The 19,775-nt window shown below is 37.1% G+C and overlaps 1 protein-coding gene across 2 annotated transcripts; it reads left to right on the top strand.

The window, feature by feature from the left end:
* Positions 1-762: 762 nt before the first annotated feature.
* paxip1 (PAX interacting (with transcription-activation domain) protein 1) lies at positions 763-18,475 on the top strand. Of its 2 annotated transcripts, XM_048164884.1 has the most exons (21): positions 765-1,081; positions 1,741-1,875; positions 2,048-2,091; positions 2,260-2,323; positions 2,417-2,527; positions 5,527-6,165; positions 7,952-8,801; positions 8,964-9,058; positions 9,915-10,007; positions 10,184-10,321; positions 11,178-11,299; positions 11,513-11,697; positions 11,814-11,857; positions 12,022-12,089; positions 14,426-14,528; positions 14,837-15,005; positions 15,848-15,948; positions 16,130-16,264; positions 17,653-17,728; positions 17,862-17,922; positions 18,167-18,475. In XM_048164884.1, exons 1-21 carry the CDS (start codon positions 1,001-1,003, stop codon positions 18,180-18,182), a joined length of 3,330 nt encoding a protein of 1,109 aa, XP_048020841.1. In that variant the 5' UTR covers positions 765-1,000; the 3' UTR covers positions 18,183-18,475. The 2 variants fall into 2 exon arrangements, with proteins under 2 accessions (XP_048020840.1, XP_048020841.1); XM_048164883.1 differs by lacking the exon at positions 18,167-18,475 and having other exon boundaries at positions 763-1,081; positions 17,862-18,160.
* The last annotated feature ends 1,300 nt before the right edge of the window (positions 18,476-19,775 follow it).

Genomic DNA, 19,775 nt, shown 5'->3' with positions numbered 1-19,775 from the left:
TGATTCAAATTAGACCAATCTACCTTTTTATGTAACTGACTTTTCAAAGTTAGTACCAGTCTTAAAGAAAAAATTAGCTGACTTTAGTTTTAAGACTAGTCTAAGCAGTTTATGCAACTGGCCATTTATTTATTTACTCATATCAACTTAAGCAATTTTTCTTAGCATACCAACAATAATCCACTTCTATTTTATATTTTTCTTTTCATTTTCTTTATGAATGATGATGTCTTCTGACATGTCACCAGCCAGCCAGTGCATAAATTAAAATAAAAGGTTTAATTTTTAACTTATTCTCTCTTTATTGTTATTTTTATTTTTTTTGTGGACATAATATTTTATTAGATTTATTAGATTATGTGTCCACCTTGTTACAACATATTAAGGTCATATTAATAGCCCTTTAAAAATATCACTTGAAGCTAACTGAATAGATTTATAATGATAAAATATGAGTTAGTCTACATCAAGTTAAAAACAAAATACATAAAAACGTAGAACTGTTTAGCAAACACACAGATACGTCTTAAGTTTCATTTCTTCCATAATAAAAGGTTTTGGTTTTACAAATGAAACGCTCACAATACAGACACAGAGAAGCGTTTCATATTTGGCGCGTTTATTGATGTAAATAAGCGCGTAGAAAATGACGCGCCGCCCACAAATGTGACGTATTGCACATATATAGGGGTGTTATGAAATACACGGTATATTTGATTCTATAAAACTAAATATTTCCGGTCCAGTAATCGAACTTCTAAACAAGATAACTGTGATGATAATGGAATTTGTACATTTTATATTTGCATTTTGTATATTTACTAGACGTAACTGCGTAGAGTGATTAATCTCCCCCCATGAATGACATGTAAGCGCCCAGAGCCCGCCGAATCCTCTTTGGCGCTTCTCTGCCTCTTTCCTATGAGCCCGGTTGTGCGCTAATGTGACAGGCACATAATGTTTACTTTCCGCTGTAAAATAATTTAAAGCAGTCAAAACAATGTCGGAAGACGACTTAAAAGTACCGGAAGAGCTTTTCAAGGACGTGAAGTTCTATGTGGTGGGAGACATTGATCAGAAGGTACATTTACCTGTAATAAGCTATTCATTTAGCCTTTTGGCTAATAGTGGCTCACTGACTGATGTTAGCATGTAGGCTAACCCACATCAACACTCGAAAACTAGAGGATACTTCTGGGCAAACTGCATTTAATGTTGTTCTTGACTATATTAGGCTTTTATTTATTCTGGAAGCACTCTTTTGTACCATGTACTCCCCTTTTATCTGCTGTTAGCGAAAGTACTGTCTTCAGTGTGTTAGCTATCATCAGTGACAACAATGCGACACTTCCCACGTTGGGCTAATCTTTTAGTTGTGTTAGTGATATAATTTTTTTTTTTTTTAATAAGTGTGTGAATAATCCTGCCCCTGACGTTGTGAATATAATATTTGCCAAGGGTAGTTTGTGTCTTAAATAGGAAGTCAATGAAACGCTATAAAGCTAGCATCTGTAGCTCTCTTCTGTGTTAATCATATCATCTTTTGGCTTTATGATTGACCATTACTCTCAGTCGTATTATTGGGATTTGTCTAGTTTTTGATTACATTTGTGCAGGATTTTTTTTATGTACGGTTCCTGGTTCATCCATTAAGAGCTTGCAGCAAGCAGATTATATGTTTATGAATGGACTGTTTTGTGACTGATATGGTGATGATCGCCTGTTGATATTTTCATATAGGTTGTGCAACTTCTGAAAGCTGGGAAAGGAAAAGAAGTGTCTTACAATGCCCTCGCCACCCATATTATAGCAGAAGATGGGGACAATCCAGAGGTTGGGGAGTCCAGAGAGGTCTTTGACTTGCCTGTTGTGAAGGTAAACAGACATAATAATGCGCTGAAGGGTTTAGGACATTTAGAGTCGACAATATTTCTACAGATCTACTGCCTGTAATTAGATGTGATCTCTTATTGTTGTTGCAGTGTTTAACATTCATATTAATTATTGTTGTTGCAGTGTTTAACATTCATATTAATTTCTGTTTCAGCCGAGCTGGGTGATCCTGTCTGTCAAATGTGGAGACCTGCTTCCGTATCCTTTTATGATTCAGTGCTTTGAAAATCTACAGTTCTGCTGTTGTTTTTACACCCGTTTGACATGTCACCATCAACTTTATGCGACCTTGGAACTGATAACGAATTAAAGAGGAATATCATGCCATTTAGATGTCTTTTTTTATCTTGACTGTTAATAAATCAGAGTTACAGGATTTTCTCCAGAGTCAGGACAAGTGTTCTTTGGTGTTACAGCTTGTCTGCCACATGTAAGGCATGCATGCATATTCTGCATTTTCATTAAAATCTACATATTGTCATCTGTGATTTTATTGTTTACTAATCTTTTTTTTTTTTTATAGCTGGCAGAGGATCTCAACACACTTTGGGCCTTTATCACATTCTATGGAGGTGACTGTCAGCTCCACTTCAACAAGAAGTGCACCCATCTTGTTGTGCCTGAACCGAAGGGGGTAAGCGCATGTTTGTCGTCTTGTCTTAAATTTGCAATATGTAAGAATTTTGCAGTAAAATATCTAAAAACCACTAGGCCAGTGTTATATATTTTGTTCACTTGAGTACTTATAATATCCCAAATGATTCCAACAATTTGTAAATCATGAGAAAATTGCAATTTTAACCAAGGCTCCAGGACGTGTGAGGAGTCGCCTGTCAATTGCGTCATACCCGCGTTACCCTCGGTTTCTGGTTTTATTTTGTAGAAACTGTGGAAACACCAAAGATGCTTTAATATATTACATGTTTAATAGACAAGGGAATAACTGTTTTGATATATTTATAGACAGAAAACTAGCAGTTTATATAGCTCAACATGTTTAGTCTTATTGTTTAAATCTAATTTTCTTGATTTTTTTTTTTTTTGCGAGTACAATGCTTTACCATGCCTCAGAGAAAAACACTATTTTGTCAAGTAGCTAACATAGCATAATCAGATGCAGCTTTATTTTTGGTAACAGAAATACAGAATTCCATGCATACAGAAATCGTATGATCGCCATCATACGATACATTTTAAAATTAATTGCATGCCATTTATCAACAAGCCATCCAGCATTTAATATGATATTCTAAAATTGATCTAGCTTACAGCAGCGTGTCTCAAACAAGTGTCTCACAGCATCCACCAAGCGAACGCACAGAGTAACGTTTTAACATTATTTTCAACACTCTCAAATGTATCTAATATGATAAACAGAGCTGCGTTACCTCATACTCATGACTGGAAAAGCGGAAGCAGCGCCGGCGGCTGTGTCATAATAAAAGTTCGCTGCTCGCGGCGTGTGTTGCGCAATCGCTCCAGCGGCCTGTTCAGCTCCCACAACACTCGGTCCTGCTCTGCTTCATACTACAGTAACGTTAATAATCGCATCCATGAACATGATCTCCTCCCGAGTCCTAAAATTCTGTGTTCAAACTTGGCGTCATCAAGCTACGCCTTTGTTTTGAATAGGCTTCTAGCGACCTCTAACGGACAGAAAATTTTACATATTGCATATTTAATGCATATAATTAATGTTTGCTATTGTTAGTTTGATGTCAGTCAGATTGAGGGTGTGTTTTTACTAATACTACATGTATAGTGCACCGTAAGGCATTGTGCATCCAACACTCTCTCTCCATAGTAAAGTGGGGGAGGTGTGTGAGATCCAGCAGCTCTGTTAAAGTTTACGACTAATAGAGTGCCTTTAACAGCTGCTATCTGCAAGACTATGTCTAGGTTTACATCTGTGGGTTGTTTTCTATTGGGTCAATTGAGGGATGGGACTGGATTGCTGGTCTCGTTTTATTGGCTCTGAGTGCTGTATACAAAAAAGGGTCAGTTTTATTGCCCCATCTTCACTGTCTAGGTTTTCAAAGCCGGACTTTTATAGGAAACTCTTGGTAACCTAACAAATGTCATTGGTAATATCTGGTGAGCATGCTGAAACCTTTCTGATTAAACTCATAATTTTGAGATATATTCAGTGTACTTTGACAAGTATCATGAAAATATTGGCACTGCAGTGTTGTGATCTCATTGTTTTCTTTGACTTTTGGGGTTTTGGATTGATCAGTATGCATTAGTGTATCTGTCAAACATAAAATTGTATCATTATCATGCTGTAATTTAGGGCTGCAATTTTTCAGAAAATTGTAATCACCATTTAATTGTTAGAAGTTTGTCCATGTTGTCAGGGAGAAGTGAGCTCAAGGTTTTGCTCACAATGGAGCTGGCATTTGAGAAGATGCACTCTGATGGCGTGGACATGGAAGTCAAGTTAAACATGTCGTGCAGTAAGCGCGGTGCTAATTTAGCTTCCACACTCCGCACGAACACTGGTATATGCGCCTAATATTAGCGCACATTTAGGCCGATATAGGTTTACGTTAATCATCGAGTGAGCGGACATGTAAAGTGGATAATGTTAGGCAGGGCTGCACAATTTATCGCGATTAAACGCACGCGATTTGGCAAAGGCTGCGATTGTTTTATGTGCAGCTTGTCAGAGCTGTACCTCTCTGTGATCTGTAGTAAATGCTTCTCTGTCTGAAAGCCAGAGGGTGCTCTTGCACAGAAACTGCAAATATGCCCTGCCACAGAAGAAGATAACACATCATGTCGCTGTAGCTGAATAAACAGAAGATTGAAATGCTTTGATTAAACATGACTAATAAACACACAACTGCCTTATTCTGTGCAGTAAGCCACATCATCTCACAAAAGGATGCTCAACTGTCATTATGAAGTGAGTTTGGAGTAAAAACATGTTATTAAATGTTGTCTTTTGTTGGGCAAGATGTTAATAAATGCTTCTCATGTCTAGAAAGATGTTTGACGCGTGTTGCTTTTTCAAATGTACATTATAAGTGACTCAAACTCTCAGTGCTTTCAGATGGATTACCATTTGGAGCCATACTTCATTGACAAGCTGTGCATAAAAAAATAATTGCAGCCTTTGCAATTTCATAATCGCACTAAGAATCATTTAAGTGATAATCATGTTTAAGTTCAATATTATTTTCCATATCGTGTGATAAATCGTGCAGCCCTAGATACTAGTTACATGTTTTTAGTAAGTCCTGTTTGAGGTCGTGTGTCATTTTTTTTTATAGTCATTATTTACCGTCCCAAAATGTTCCAACACTGGATTTTGGACACTTTGGATTTTCTGCCCAACTTGGACTGGCCAATCTGTGACTTCACCAATTCCTCCTTTTTTTTTTTTTTTTTTTTTTTTTTTTTTTGTAACTAACTGACTGATTTAAAATGTAGTCGACCAAGCCTCTTCTCATTGATCAGCCCTATTATTTTTATTACAAAATGAAATATTAAACAAAATGAAGAATATTACTATTGTAATATTTCACTGTAAAATAACATTAAATATTTAAAAAATAGTATGATATATTTTACTGTACAACTGTAAACTTTGAAATTTGCTCTACATTTGTATTTTTCTGTCTTTTCCAGGCCAAGTATGAGTGTGCTTTGCGGCATAGCAACATTAAGATAGTAACCCCAGAATGGATTTTGGACTCTGTAAAAGAAAAGAACAGGAAGGATGAGACTTTATATCACCCACGGCTGACATTATATGAGGCACCGGAAGAGGATGGAAGCGAGTATGAAAATGAGAGGAGCTCAGGTTCTGAAGGCAGCTACAGTGACAGACGCTCACCCCACAGCCGACGGTCCAGCCCTACATCATCCCGCGACGCTTCCCCAGTAGGCAGGCGTAGTCGTTCACCCTCACCGAAACATGAGCGCAAATCAGAGTTGATGTTCGATGACTCTGATGACTCGTCCCCAGAGAAGGAAGACCGCAACCTGAACTGGACCCCAGCTGAGGTGCCGCAGCCTGGCCCTGCCAAGCGTCGAATACAGCCTGGCAAAGAAACGGGTTTGATCAATCTGTGTGCCAATGTCCCACCTGTACCTGGAGGCTTTGGGCCACCAGATGCTCGGCTGGCCGGCACAGGTGGAGGTGTGCCTCTAGGGGTGGAGAGATCGGAGGTCATGGGTGGATGGAATCCAACTCCCAGGACACTGAGGAACATTACTAACAATGCAGACACACAACAGGCCTCGCGACCCTCCAATGTGGCACATGTAAGAAATAGTTTTTCTGTCTCTCCATTTAAAGTATATTCCTTTAAAACTTTAAAGGCTTAAAAATCCTTTAAAAGGCATTGTAAAAATAATCAATTGAGGCGTCTAATCTAAATCCAAGTCTTCTAAAGTGTCGTGATGGCTTTATATGATGAACATATTTACATTGACTCGCAAACTGTAGTAAACACAGCCGTTACATTTACAGTTTGAAAATGGTCATTTTGACGCGATTAGAACTATGATTGATTGCAAAGCACAACCATCATTGAAAGCACAAACATCATTTATATCACCATCACATTTAATTTTAGTAGTATGATTATTCAAAGCATTTTAGATGATTTATTTTTATATGTATAGTGCATTAATAGCGGGAGAGGTGGGACATGGCAAGCACTGGGAGAGTCTGTGTGTGCACAGCTTGTCTGTGTAAAGGATCCAACAAATGCCCTCATTGAAAGCCTGAGTACTGTGTGAGGGGAAAAAAAAGAATGTTTAGGGGGTTTTAGTGACATTACTACATTAAACTACTATATATAATGTTGAATATAATGTATAATAATGCAATGGGGGAATATATGTGGGTCCTGATGATAATAATAAAATAGTAATAATAATAATAATAATACTTTAATTTAATAATAAATAACCTCCTCTTTATTTTGGCTTAAAATATCTTGATAGTATTGTATCAAATCGTGACATGAGCGTATCGTGACACCCCTAGTAGAGGTGTATCCTCTGGTAGAGATTCTGATATGTACACTGTCTGGCTGCACGAAATATCAAAATAAAATCGATATTGTGAAATGGCTTAGTACGACTGTCAAATCACGCAGGCTGAGATTTAAGTAAATATATTTGCTACTGGTTTCAGACTGAAGCGTGCCATTTACACACATCTAGTTCATGATACATTGTTTCAGAGTGGCTAGTTGAGCTGCACACATGTAAACGAACACACATTGCCTTTACTCTGAAACCAGCACATTTATTTATTTGCTGGCAATGGGGTTTAACGGATCATAGTCTTGCCTAAACATTCAACCGTTTTTAAACCATTCAAGCGCAAGAAGAAAAGAGAACTCATTTTGGTACTCACACACTGTTTTGTGTATGTAAACAGTTGAGAAAGAAATAGGAAGTGTGTTGGATCCGTGGATTAGGTCTTAAAGTGACAGCAGCCTGTAAATACCTACTGCTGTCTATGACATTAATCACATGACAAATCACAGCTTTAACAAAGATGAATCTTTATTTATTTTATACAGTAAACACTATGCAGTTATTATATTTCTGTACTTGAATACTACTATTAGACCTTACTTTATTGGTAACTTTGATCTATTGTATTTATCTATGCTTGCAATTTGTGTATTTTTTTATTTTATTACTGACTGTTCACTTGTCTTTAATCTGATTAAAAAAAAAATTCTGAGCCTTGACTAAAATACTGTAATATGATCCGAATCGAGTTTTGTGATCCTCTTGCCGGCAACACTTCAAAATTAAAGCTTGATGGTATTCTTTTTGAAAATTAAAATAAAATAATTATTTAAATTTTATTATATGTAGTATTTATCGTTAATTAACTTCTTATATTGACAGCCATACAAATGACACGTACTGTGATATAAGGTCTTGGTCATACCACTTACCCTTAAATTTTAAAATAAAACGGTTGTTTTGTTTTTTAGTTTTTAATTTTTTCTTTACATTTATGAAGCCGGTATGATTTATAGTTATTTATTTTGTGTGTGTAATTAATTGTATGTAATTTTAGATCATCCAGAGTCTTTCATCCTCCACTAAAGGTGTGGTGGAGCACCTGGGAAATCAAGGCCAGTCTGGTGTTCCCAACCAGATTCTGTTTAATCCAGTTAAGCCCCAGCAGCAACTACCACCTGAAGCACAACAGCAGTTAATGCAGCAGCAGCAGCAGCAGCCACATCAGCTACCACAACCACAACCGCAACAACAGCACCCACAACAGATGGCACAACAGCATCCTATGATGTTGCCGCAGGTCATGCAGATGCACCACCATCAGCAGCAGCAACCGCAACAGCAGCAGCAGCCTCAGCAGCCGCAGCAAGGCTTCCCTCAAATGCCTCAGCAGTCCCATCAGTTCTTACAGCAACAGATGCATCAGCAGATGTATGCACAACAACAGCAGCAGCAGCAGCAGCAGCAGCAGCAACAACACACATTCCCACAGCAACAAATGCGACCACAGCAGCTCCAGAGGCCACCCTTGCAACAGCAGCAGCAACACGTATTGCAGCAGCAATTGCAGCAGTTACAACAGCAGCATAGACTCCAGTTGCAGTTACAACAGCAGCAACAACAACAACAACAACAACAGCAACAACAACAACAGCAGCAAAACCAGCAGCAGATGCACCAACAGCATTTGCAGCAGCAACAACATTTCCTACAACAGCAACTCCAACAGCAGCACATGCAACAGCTGCAACAACAGCAGCAAATGCAACAGCAGCATCTGCAGAACCAGCAGCCTCTGCAGCATCAGAACCAGCAGGTTACTCCACATCAGACCCAGACCATGCTGCAACCTCCAGTTATGCCTGCACAGCTGCACCAACTCTTTGGGCATGAGCCAGGCCAAGACAGTAAGTGCAGTGGCTGCCGCTTTGCAATAACGTTTTAGATATTCATTGTGTGTTTGTCTATGTTATTGAGATGTATGCTGAGTCTCTAGCTTGAACAGTTATTTCTCCTGAATAGACTGACAAGATGCCAGAGAAATTTAACATCTTGCATTTTTTTTTCAGTCCCTGAAGAGGGATTCCTGGTTGGCTGTATCTTTGCTATTGCTGACTATCCAGAACAGATGGCTGATAAACAGTTACTGGCAACATGGAAAAGGGCAAGTGACTCCTCCACTTCTCAGCTAATACTGAATTAGTCTTTCCAAACTATGTGTTTTGTTTTTTTGTTTGTATGAGTAAACATGATTAAAAGACAGTTTAGAGGGCATTGTAAAGTGCTTTTAAATATACAAAAGGTGATTGAGCAACCCAGCTCCTGTGCAACAAACTTCATGAATGTTTTTAAGTGTCAGGAAAATGAATAAAATGATTCAGTGTCTTAAAGTTGCAGTGTGTAAATTTGTGCGGCATCTCACGTTGAGGTTACAAATTGCTTGTCCACCGCTCACCCCTCCCTTTCGAAGCACAGAGAAGCTACAGTGGCCGACACAGGACAAAGATGTCGTCTGAGACAGAAGAGAGTCCAGTCAAGCAATGAGGTTTCTTACTTCTAACAAAGAACGATCTCTGCTTCTAATAAGCCAGACCACTACTACTACTACTACTACTACTACTACTACTACTCCTTTGTGCATATTCAACATAGTGAAGTCTGTGGAGCAGTTTGTCCATTTAGGGCTGCTGTAGAAACATGTCGGCGCAAAATGGTGGCTTAACATGTAAGGGGGCCGCGGTGTGTATAGATGGCTCAATCTTAGGAAATAAAAACATAAAAGTTCATTATATAAGGTCTTTATACATAGTTATGTATATTATATTGCATTTCTGTCAATAGATCCTCCTAATATTTACACACTGCACCTTTAAATTCTTATATTCTGAATGTATCATATGATGAAATAGTTTTTATAATATCTGTTAGAAGGTACATCCACCTATAGCTTTAACACTCTTTTAGATGTTTTTTTTTTTTTCTGGCAGAATGCAAATAAGACATTGTTATTTTGCAAACAGATCATTCAGGCAAATGGAGGAACTGTGGACTCTGCTCTTAGCCGCTGCACTCATTTACTTTGTGAGAGTCAAGTCAGCAATACCTATCTCCAGGTAAGCATAAAAGCTTGCTTTGAAAAGAAACATACATTATACATTATCCCCGCCTCTGTTATACTGCATGGTTTAATTGGTGGGAATACTTCCTGAATGTTATGTGCGCTTTTTTTAGGCTACTCTGTCGTGACATTTACTAATGATCTGTTATTAAATTGTTTTTCCTGTGCCAGGCTCTGAGAGAGGGAAAGCGTTGTGTGACGGCTCACTGGCTTAACACTGTTCTCAAGAAGAAGAAGATGGTCCCTCCTCACAGGACTCTTCATCTTCCCTTCAGCTTCCCTCCAGGGGCCAAGCCCTGCTCACAGCATGTAAGAACCAGCCCTTTCTATTCAAGGGCCATATTCAAGAGTTCAACATCGTATTAAATTAGGGCTGGGTAAAAAAATATCAGAATTATAGATTAATCGCAGTATTCATTACATCAATCTTTTAAACTATACCTTTTTGACAGCCATTGATTGGAAATAGTTGTCGTTATTATTAGTAATATTAAGATATTAGGATTAGGGCATGCCGCTTGAACCACACTATAGCGATCTGTCACACTGCATTTAAGACCATCAAAGTGGCATTTATTGTTTGAATTTTGTGATAAAGGATTTGAAAGCTGAGACTTTTTCTTATCAGGTGTAACAAAGCTCTTTGTGATTATTGGATGGTGTGCTACAAGTAATGTTTGGTGTAGGGAAAAACCATGGACTGGGCAACCCTGGCTTGAACTACAGTGATTCTTAGGATCAATAGATCCTGAGTTAACGCTGCTAATTGTTTTTTAAAATGTGTTAAAGTGAGATTGCATTATTACGTTATTGCGTTAACTTTGTAGTACTATACGTACTATAAGCCCCCTTTTGATTGGCAGGATACAATCATCTGCTGTATTTTTTATTTTTATTTTTTTCTATATATTTTAAATAATAAAATGTCCTGTGTTATTGAAAATAATAAAATACTAATACAGGACATGAACGTTGACACATTTTAGTGTATGAACCATACTCGTTGGTATTGAATCAGTACAAAAACCAAATCAAATGTAATCATATACCAAGTCTTAGGTTAATCATATGCTATTATCCAGTTTATCATGCATTTGAGTGGTGTTGTACATGAACTTAAGTGTCAATATCAATCTGATTTTGTTTGTTTTTTGTCGTAAATCAGATTATTTCTGTGACTGGATTTGTGGACAGTGACCGTGATGATTTGAAGCTAATGGCCTATCTAGCAGGAGCCCGATACACAGGTTATCTGTGTCGAAGCAACACTGTGCTCATCTGTAAAGAGTAAGAACCAATTCATTCTCATGTTGTTGCCTGTTTCCAACTGGTTGCTCACTTTTTCCTTCTAGCAACTGTTAAAAGTTTCTTTCTGTAGAAAATCTTAAATAGATTTGTTTTAATATATAAAATAAAACAACAAATCACAGTAATTGTTTTCTATCTCTCTGGAATCTCAATCTGTCTGTTAATATGCTATGCCCCTGTCAATGCCATCAGACCGAGTGGGTTGAAATACGAGAAGGCAAAGGAGTGGAGGATCCCATGTGTGAACGCCCAGTGGCTGTGTGACATCCTACTGGGGCACTTTGAAGCTTTGAGGCAAATCCAGCACAGTAGATATTCTCAGTTCAATTTGCCCGAACCACTGGCACCCAACCCGCATCTTGTGCACAATCTTCTGAGTAAGCTTTATTTCAAATTTCAGCCATGTAATTTTGAGTTATTTTGATGTTATAGCTGGCAGATTTCCACGCTATCGAGGAGGTTGAACATAACATTCTCTCATTTTTGTGGTCAGGTGCTTGGCGCATTCCTGTGAAGATCTCACCGGAGGCGTTGGCGGTGAGTGGGCTCTCACACGGACACACTCTGATTGCTCTCTCTCTTTTGTGATGCTTGAGTCTTGCATTGAAGGTCCTCAGTGGATACACATGTAAGAGCATGTCTGGGCAGAGGTGTATGTTTGGAGACTCACAGTCATCTTCTTTTGTTGTCCCTTCACACAGACCTTACGTCTGCAGCTGAAACAGAAACAGGCTGACGTCAGCTTGCAGCCGCCCAACAAAAGGCCCAAGTGAGTACAAACAGTGAAAGATTGCTGGAACTGTGGGTAGAGCTATACAGCAGAATCCGAATTGTGGTGATTCCCGATCCGCTCGTCCTATAATTGTCTGTTGTATCAATGTTCCTTTTAAAGGAGATCTCTAAACTGCGAGCTTACTGGTGTTTTCAGAAAGCCAGCACCTTTATCCACAGTGGAGATTGCCAGGTTGTGAATCAGTAAAAAACAGATATTTCCGTATTGTGCAAGTCTGAAGCTCTGATAAGTGCTTCTCTGCCGCCATCTACTGGTTATAGTGGTAATTTCATGTTTTTTTTCTTAAATAAAAGTGTTTGTTTTCCACAAACTTAGTTTTCCTACATCTTTAAACTAGTTTTACAAATCGTCACATTAAAAAATAACATATAAAATGGGATAATATTTAAGTGTGAAGAAAAGCACTTGAAAGCCCTTGGAAAGTGCTTGAATTTCACTCTCAAAAGGTTGTGCGAACCCTGAGATGAATAATGTAAAAAACAAACAAACAAACAAAAAAAAAACATTTGGCTATCAGTTGCTACATTAAATCCATGGCAAATGTTGTAGGGCCCTATAATTTCCGCGATCACGGAATCGCGCAATCCATTCATAAAAACGGAATTTACTATATAACGCGGAATGTCACGGAATTTGTCAAATTTTTGATGAATGAATTAAAAGCAGGTCAGTACACTTAAATTAAATCGCGATATAGACTAGTGTCTGTGAATATTAAACCGCAAAAAGACTATTTAAACATGAATCCTGCATGTCTGTGTGACTCTGAAATGAATGATGCGGAAGCGCAGTTTCATTTACCTCACACCGCCTCACACACTCTCGCGCGCGGGCGCACGCACGCTGAAGCACATGCGACGCTCGCGGTGTTTTCGTCCTGTCGCCTCACTATATGAACGCACAAATTAATCTCCAGAGCTGCTCTGAAAGTCACTTCATCAGCATTCAACCGCTTCGAAAACTACCATCATAAACACAGAGAAACTCAAAGCTGTAGGCAAACCGTCAAAATAAAAGTTCGATTCAACTTGACAGAAACATTACTGTTTTACAGTAGAATTTAGATAAATTAATTTAACAATAAATTATTAAAATATATTTTTAAACAATAATCTCAGTGTTTCTTCCATGTTTTAATTTTAACAGTAAAGCTCTGTTTAATTTCAAAAAAGTTTTTAATTTCATGATTAAAAGATAAATTAAATGGTATGCGTTCATTTGATTGGTAGAAAAATTTAAATACACAACAGAACTTCTGAAAAAAAAAAAATCATAAAAATATATTTTTTAATTAATAAATATTGTTGTTTTTAAGAATTCAATTAATTAGACATGCTTTTTGATTATTAAAATGGAATTAAACCATTAAAATGGAATCCAGAAAACAGAATTTGGTAAAAATAAAATTTGAGGGGAAAGAATAAAACGTTTATCATAGGGCCCTAAAAAAATGAATTTTTTTTTGTTAAACTTTTATTAAATTGTTGGTAAATTGGACAAGATTCATTATTTCAATTAATTAGACATGCTTTTTGATTACTAAAATTTAATTTAACCATTAAAATGGAGTCAAAAAATAAATAAAACTGAAAAAAAACGGAATCCAGAAAAATTAAAACGGAATTTGGGAAAAAATAAAACCGATTTCATAGGGCCCTAATGTTGGTGATTTGTAGATTGAAAAGCCTTCTATAACTGGATCATTCATGGCACAAGGTTTCTCCTGGTTTTCATGTCAGCGCTGTTGATCTTATACGGTTTATAACAGAATTCTGCGCTGAATTTGAATGCTTCTCATATCTTGCGGTGTTGTTATTATACTGTGGCGTATTTAAACGCTTTCTCATTGGATCTTCCAGCATTTTGTATTAATGGTGTCACGTGATCGAGATCGGCACGCGAGTGCTGCGCTGCCTATTATTTCTCAAAGCTGATAAGCTGTCCGTGCAGCGCAGCTCATGACTAGCACTGTTTCGTTCCACTTTTCTTTCGTTTGTTGTTTGATGTTTCTCATATGCAGCAGAAAGCTCTTATCAGTTTGCCAACGTGGTGGCACCATTTGGTTGCGGTCTGGAGACCTGAGGGCTGCATATGTTCAGTATGCGCATACTGTAATGATGATGATAATTTGTGTCATGCGTATGGTATCCATACCCTAGCTTACACCTAATGATAAAGGTATACTTTGGGATTAAGTAGGTGACAAAAGGCTAAAATAAATATTAAAAGAAAGTACAATAAATGAAAAAAAAAAACATGGAGAACTTTGAGCTGAATGTTGGACAAATAACATTGTCTCTCTTCTTTTGCAGGCTAGAAGAGTTGCCAACACCTACTAAAAAGCTTCCACCTGAGTCCACACCTTATGTGCTTTTCACAGGCTTTGAACCTCTGCAAGCTCAGCAGTACATAAAGGTATCTAAACACGTGCACACTTCATGTAGAAAGTGGATACGTTTTGTCAAATTAATGACAATGACCTATTTTTAAAAAGTACCATCCAATTTTTCTAGTCACAATGTATCTAGCTGGCAGCTCTCAAAGCTCTGAAAATGATTGTTTGTAAAATGGTCATTCCCTCTGAACTGTTCAATATCACTGAGAAATATATTGCTCCATTCAGATGTGCTTCAGTAAGTAACCCTCATGGTGTTCTGCTCGCCCTCCCCTGCACCCTTTTATACTCTATTTTATCGTCTCTCTCTCTCTCTCCTTGGCTGCAGAAATTGTATGATCTTGGAGGGGAAGTGGCTGACAGCACTCAGAAGTGCACTCATCTGGTTGCTAACAAAGTGACAAGAACGGTGAAGTTCCTCACTGCTGTATCTGTAGTCAAGCACATAGTCACTCCAGAATGGCTGGAGGAAAGCTGGAAAAGCCAGAAATTTGTGGGTGAGTCAGTGTGGAGCGTAATTTGTTATTTGTTTCAATCGATTATTTCTGATGTGTGGCCGCTCTGAGAGGCCTTGCTTCATATCCCAGCAAGAAATGTTTTGGATTAAAAAATTAAATATTAATATAATGTAATGAAAACATGGTTTGAAAATTAGTTGGTTCTTGATTTCAGGAGCAGTTTCCATAGAAATGGATGAACAATCTCAACCCAGCTCCAACTTGGGTGTTATTTAATCAGAAATGTGCTGATGTGGAGATTTTGTTTGGTTTCTATCATTTTTGGTATTACTGCCAGTTTATTGATACTAACCCAAGCTCACACTTGTCACAAGAAGACTTTACAGCCTAAAATGTTTTTGTTTTTTAGATTTCAAAAGGGTTTGAACAGCCAGTGTAATTGGGAGATATGTTCTGTGCAAATTAATGAATATTTGAATAATCAGTCTTGTAGTGTATTTTCCATAAGCTCCGATCTAGAATGTTACAACAAATGCAACAAAACATTGAAATGCATATAAAAATACTTTCCTTTTAGGTTTACCTTTTTTTTTGTACTCTAAAAATAAGGCCTGGTATGATCTGCTTCCAATATTGTTTCAGTCACCAGTGGCTATAATTTAACATATCACAAAAAAAATGAAAGTGTGTCAAAAATGAAAGTGTGTCACGTTCTGCAGAATAAACTAAGTCATACAGGTATGGAACAACATGTGGATGAGTAAATGACAACATTTTCATTTTTGGGTGATCTGTGCCTTTAAGAACATTATATTGGCATATATATAGATGTATTGTGCATCCCTAGTGATAATTAGATTAGTTTGTTTTTGTGTTTGCAGATGAGCAGAGCTACATGCTGCGAGATGCAGAGGCAGAGGTGTTGTTCTGTTTTAGTCTGGAGGAGTCACTTAAGAGAGCTCATGCAGCTCCGCTGTTCAAGGTGAGGAGCTTTGAGGATATTAGTCCATCCACTATCACTTCCCCACTTGTTTATGTGACACTTCAGAACAATAAGCCAAACAACTATCGATCTCAGCACTGACATGTGGCCTAATTGGATATCACAGAGAAGTGGTTCACTGACGGGTGTGTGTTCAGTCGTCTCACTCTTCTTTTAACAGGGGAAGTATTTCTATATAACTCCAGGAATCTGTCCGAGCCTCAGCACAATGAAAGTTATAGTAGAGAGTGCCGGAGGGAAAGTGCTCTCCAAGCAGCCCTCCTACCGCAAGATCATGGAGCACAAGCAAAACAAGGTACACTAATCAGATCCCCAATACAGGGCTGTATTGATGAGGATGCTGTGTCAGATTTGACTCGCTCACTTAATGAACATCTATTTACAGCCAACACAACAGAGCTGTTCTCTGGATTTTGTGCTCTTTTTGCTTTGTTTGGTGATTGGAATAATTTCTCTGACTCACAATGTGAACTGAACATTTAAGAGGAGTATCCTGGATTATGGTAGTAGATAAACAAGGATGCATTACACTTTATTTATTGCCATGATATGTAGGCTACATAATATAATACTTATACACTTCTATTAAAATGATTTTATTTTTGATAGAAATGAATACTTTTCTTCAGCAAGGATGCATTAAATTGTTCAAAAGTGACAGTAAAGACATTTATCATGTTGTAAAGATTTAGATTAAGTAAAATTTTGAACTTTTGATTTATCAAAGTATTCTGAAAAAATAAACCACAAAAAATGTAAGCAGCACAACTGTTTTCAAAAATTTACCCACCCCAATCTTTTGAACAGGAGTATATAATTACTAATTATTATTATTTAGAAGTTATTGTAAGGTGTTAACAAATGTTTTTGACAAATCTCATGGGATTAGTTCACCCAAAAATGAAAATTAAGTCATTAATTACTCACCCTCATGTCATTCCACACCTGTAAGACCTTTGTTCATATTCAGAACACAAATTAAGATATTTTTGATCAAATCCAATGGCTCAGTGAGGCCTGCATCAACAGCAAGATAATTTACACTTTCAAATGCCCAGAAAGCTACTAAAAACATATTTAAAACAGTTCATGTGACTACAATGGATCAACCTTAATGCCAAAATCACGTAAACCATTGAAATTTTGAAACACTTATGACGTAACAAAGCCTCGTTTACTGAAATCGTGTGACTTTGGTAGTTTGATACACACTCAACCACTGACTTGAAACAAAAGATTTGTAAAGCTTCGAATCTTCATGAAGCAGTGTTTTGAAATCGACCATCATTAGATATTGTGGAATAAAGTCGTTATTTTGTTTTTTTGGCGCACAAAAACTATTCTCGTCGCTTCATAACATTAAGGTTGAACCACTGTAGTCACATGAACTGTTTTAAATACATCTTTAGTAGCTTTCTGGGCGTTTGAAAGTGTAAATTAACTTGCTGTCAATCCAGGCCTCACTGAACCATCAGATTTTATCAAAAAGATCTTAATTTGTGTGACAAAGATGAATAATTAATGACAGAATTTTCATTTTTGGGTGAACTAACCCTTTAACTATGGCCTGAGCATGCTGGAAGTGCATGTAAGACATTATTTAAAATATGTTTGTTCTGTTGGTGTTTGTATGTGTAACAGTAACTGATTAATGCACTCTGGATTCATCCATGTTTGATCTAGAATTTACCGGAGATCATTCTAATAACCTGTGAAAATGACTCTCATCTGTGTCGAGAGTACTTCCTGAAGAACATCGGTAAGAGGATTTATCACTGTATATTGTAAAACCAATGCAGCATGAAAATGCCATGCTATATTATGTGTATAGATTTAAAAGACTGTTCATCATTCATCAAGCACACGCTAATGATTTCTTGTCTTTATTTCAGATGTGTACACTGCTGAGCTTATATTGACTGGAGTGTTGACTCAGACCTTGGATTATGAATCATATCCTTTTAAAATACATGCAAGATCTAACAAACAAATAAGAAACAATCACTTTTGAGCGGTTTCTGAATCGCCGTGATTCACTGAACCACAAACTTTCAGTGATGTCGGACTTCACTCAATGAAGCAAGAACCTTTTGTGTAATTAAGCTCTGTGTAATCATTTCTGATGTTATATTTTGCAACAACTTTTTTTTGTAATGAATTATGTATGTATGCATGTTTTGCTCCTTAACAGTCTCACATATAAATTCACATGATGTCCTTGTAAGGACATGAATATTATTTGACTGCTGGTGCCCTGCTGTGGATCAATACTAAAGGTTGTTAAATTTTAATGTACAGTCATGTTATATTTCAATGTTTGTATTTTATTACTTGATTAATAAATAATTTGTTACCAGTTTTGTAAGCAAAGTAACAGTGACTCTAAATAAATTACTGTTATTTGTAATGATTGTTTAAATGAAGGCAAAGCTATGTTTTTACTGTGATAAATGTTTGCCCCTTTTATGGTTTTGGAATAAAATCTGAATTTGATTGTGATTTTAAATAATGAGTCTGTCAATATATCTGTCTGATTTGACTACTGAACATTGGCTAGTATTTGTCAAGATAACCTGGGTTAAAATAATGTTTCCTAAATCACAGATCTTTTATTCTATATGAACTATTATTATTTCAAAACCAAAATACCACCAGGTTTGGCAGGTCACAAAACATATTTAGTTGATGGCTTCCAATAGTCTCTCCTCACCGATGCTTTTGGGAGTACACAGAGTGCTCTGTTCTCATTGAGGCATTCTTCTCTTAAAAGCATTATTCCTGATAGACAAAATTCAATTAAATGCTAATGAAGTGTTAGAGTACTTACCGGTGGAAGGCAATTGTGTGCTGTCAGACAGTTCGCCTGGGGTGATCCCCCGGCTCCTGAGCTGGGTTGTGGAGAGGAGTTGGCAGCAATGCCCTCTAAAATGGGATAAATTAAAACTTACCCAGCCAAGGTCATGTGCCAGAAATGCAACAGGGGAAACAATAGGTGGTTCTTTCAGAGCTGGGGATCACCCACTCAAGTGTGGAAATATAGATCGATACCCGTCTTCAAAATGCTTTTGTTTTGGCGTCTAACATACTGCATCGGGAAATGCATACAACTATATATATTCCTTTGCCAACTGTACTGAATATCTTCATACATTTATTCATTGAGATGGTTCTTTTTATAAAAGCCTTCAATGGAGTGTTTGTATCCATCTTTTTTTACAACTGCTGTCCAGATTGTTTAGCTTAACACATTCATGTTTTTTTTTAAGGTGACAAAATGTTTTTTAAACATCAGTTAGATGCTTAACATCTGGTTATGTTACTGTAAATTAAGCTCTTGCAGAAGATTGAGAAGCATAAATATGAGCTTCCTTTTCTAGAGGCACATTTCTTGAAGAAATTTGAAGCAAACAGCTGTAGCTTGAATAGCTATTGCAGCCGCCTTAATTTCCTATCCAATTGACGCTCTCGTTAATTGCGATGAATTAAAAATGCAAATTAGTGACCAGATCTTTGATTAACTTACACAAGTTCCTTGTTGGTTTGTTAATGTCCTCAAAGATTTATGATGTTGATGCTCTTGTACCATAAAACATCAGGAGACACAATAATTAATCTTAAATGCTAAAAGGACTTGCGCTTTAATTACTCTTGTTCTCCTTCTCTCTGTAGCATTGTAGCATTTGGACTCCTCACTTCTTAATGGTAAATGTATTATAATATACAAATTACATGCTAATTAGATCGTGCAAAGCTTAGGGATTCAGTCATTCTAAAATTTGCATATGAACTAATTATCTTTCATTAAA

Source organism: Megalobrama amblycephala, linkage group LG17 (genome assembly GCF_018812025.1).
Source record: "Megalobrama amblycephala isolate DHTTF-2021 linkage group LG17, ASM1881202v1, whole genome shotgun sequence".
NCBI lineage: Eukaryota > Metazoa > Chordata > Actinopteri > Cypriniformes > Xenocyprididae > Megalobrama > Megalobrama amblycephala.
This window is presented reverse-complemented; position numbering and strand designations above follow the sequence as displayed.

What these genes read in the sequence shown, in the direction of transcription:
- paxip1 (XM_048164883.1), top strand. Translation starts at nt 1,001, where the DNA reads ATGTCGGAAGACGACTTAAAAGTACCGGAAGAGCTTTTCAAGGACGTG. An exon ending in TCAGCAATACCTATCTCCAG is followed by an intron (nt 10,008 to 10,183) that starts GTAAGCATAAAA and finishes TTCCTGTGCCAG; the next exon opens with GCTCTGAGAGAGGGAAAGCG. An exon ending in GTACTTCCTGAAGAACATCG is followed by an intron (nt 17,729 to 17,861) that starts GTAAGAGGATTT and finishes TCTTTATTTCAG; the next exon opens with ATGTGTACACTGCTGAGCTT.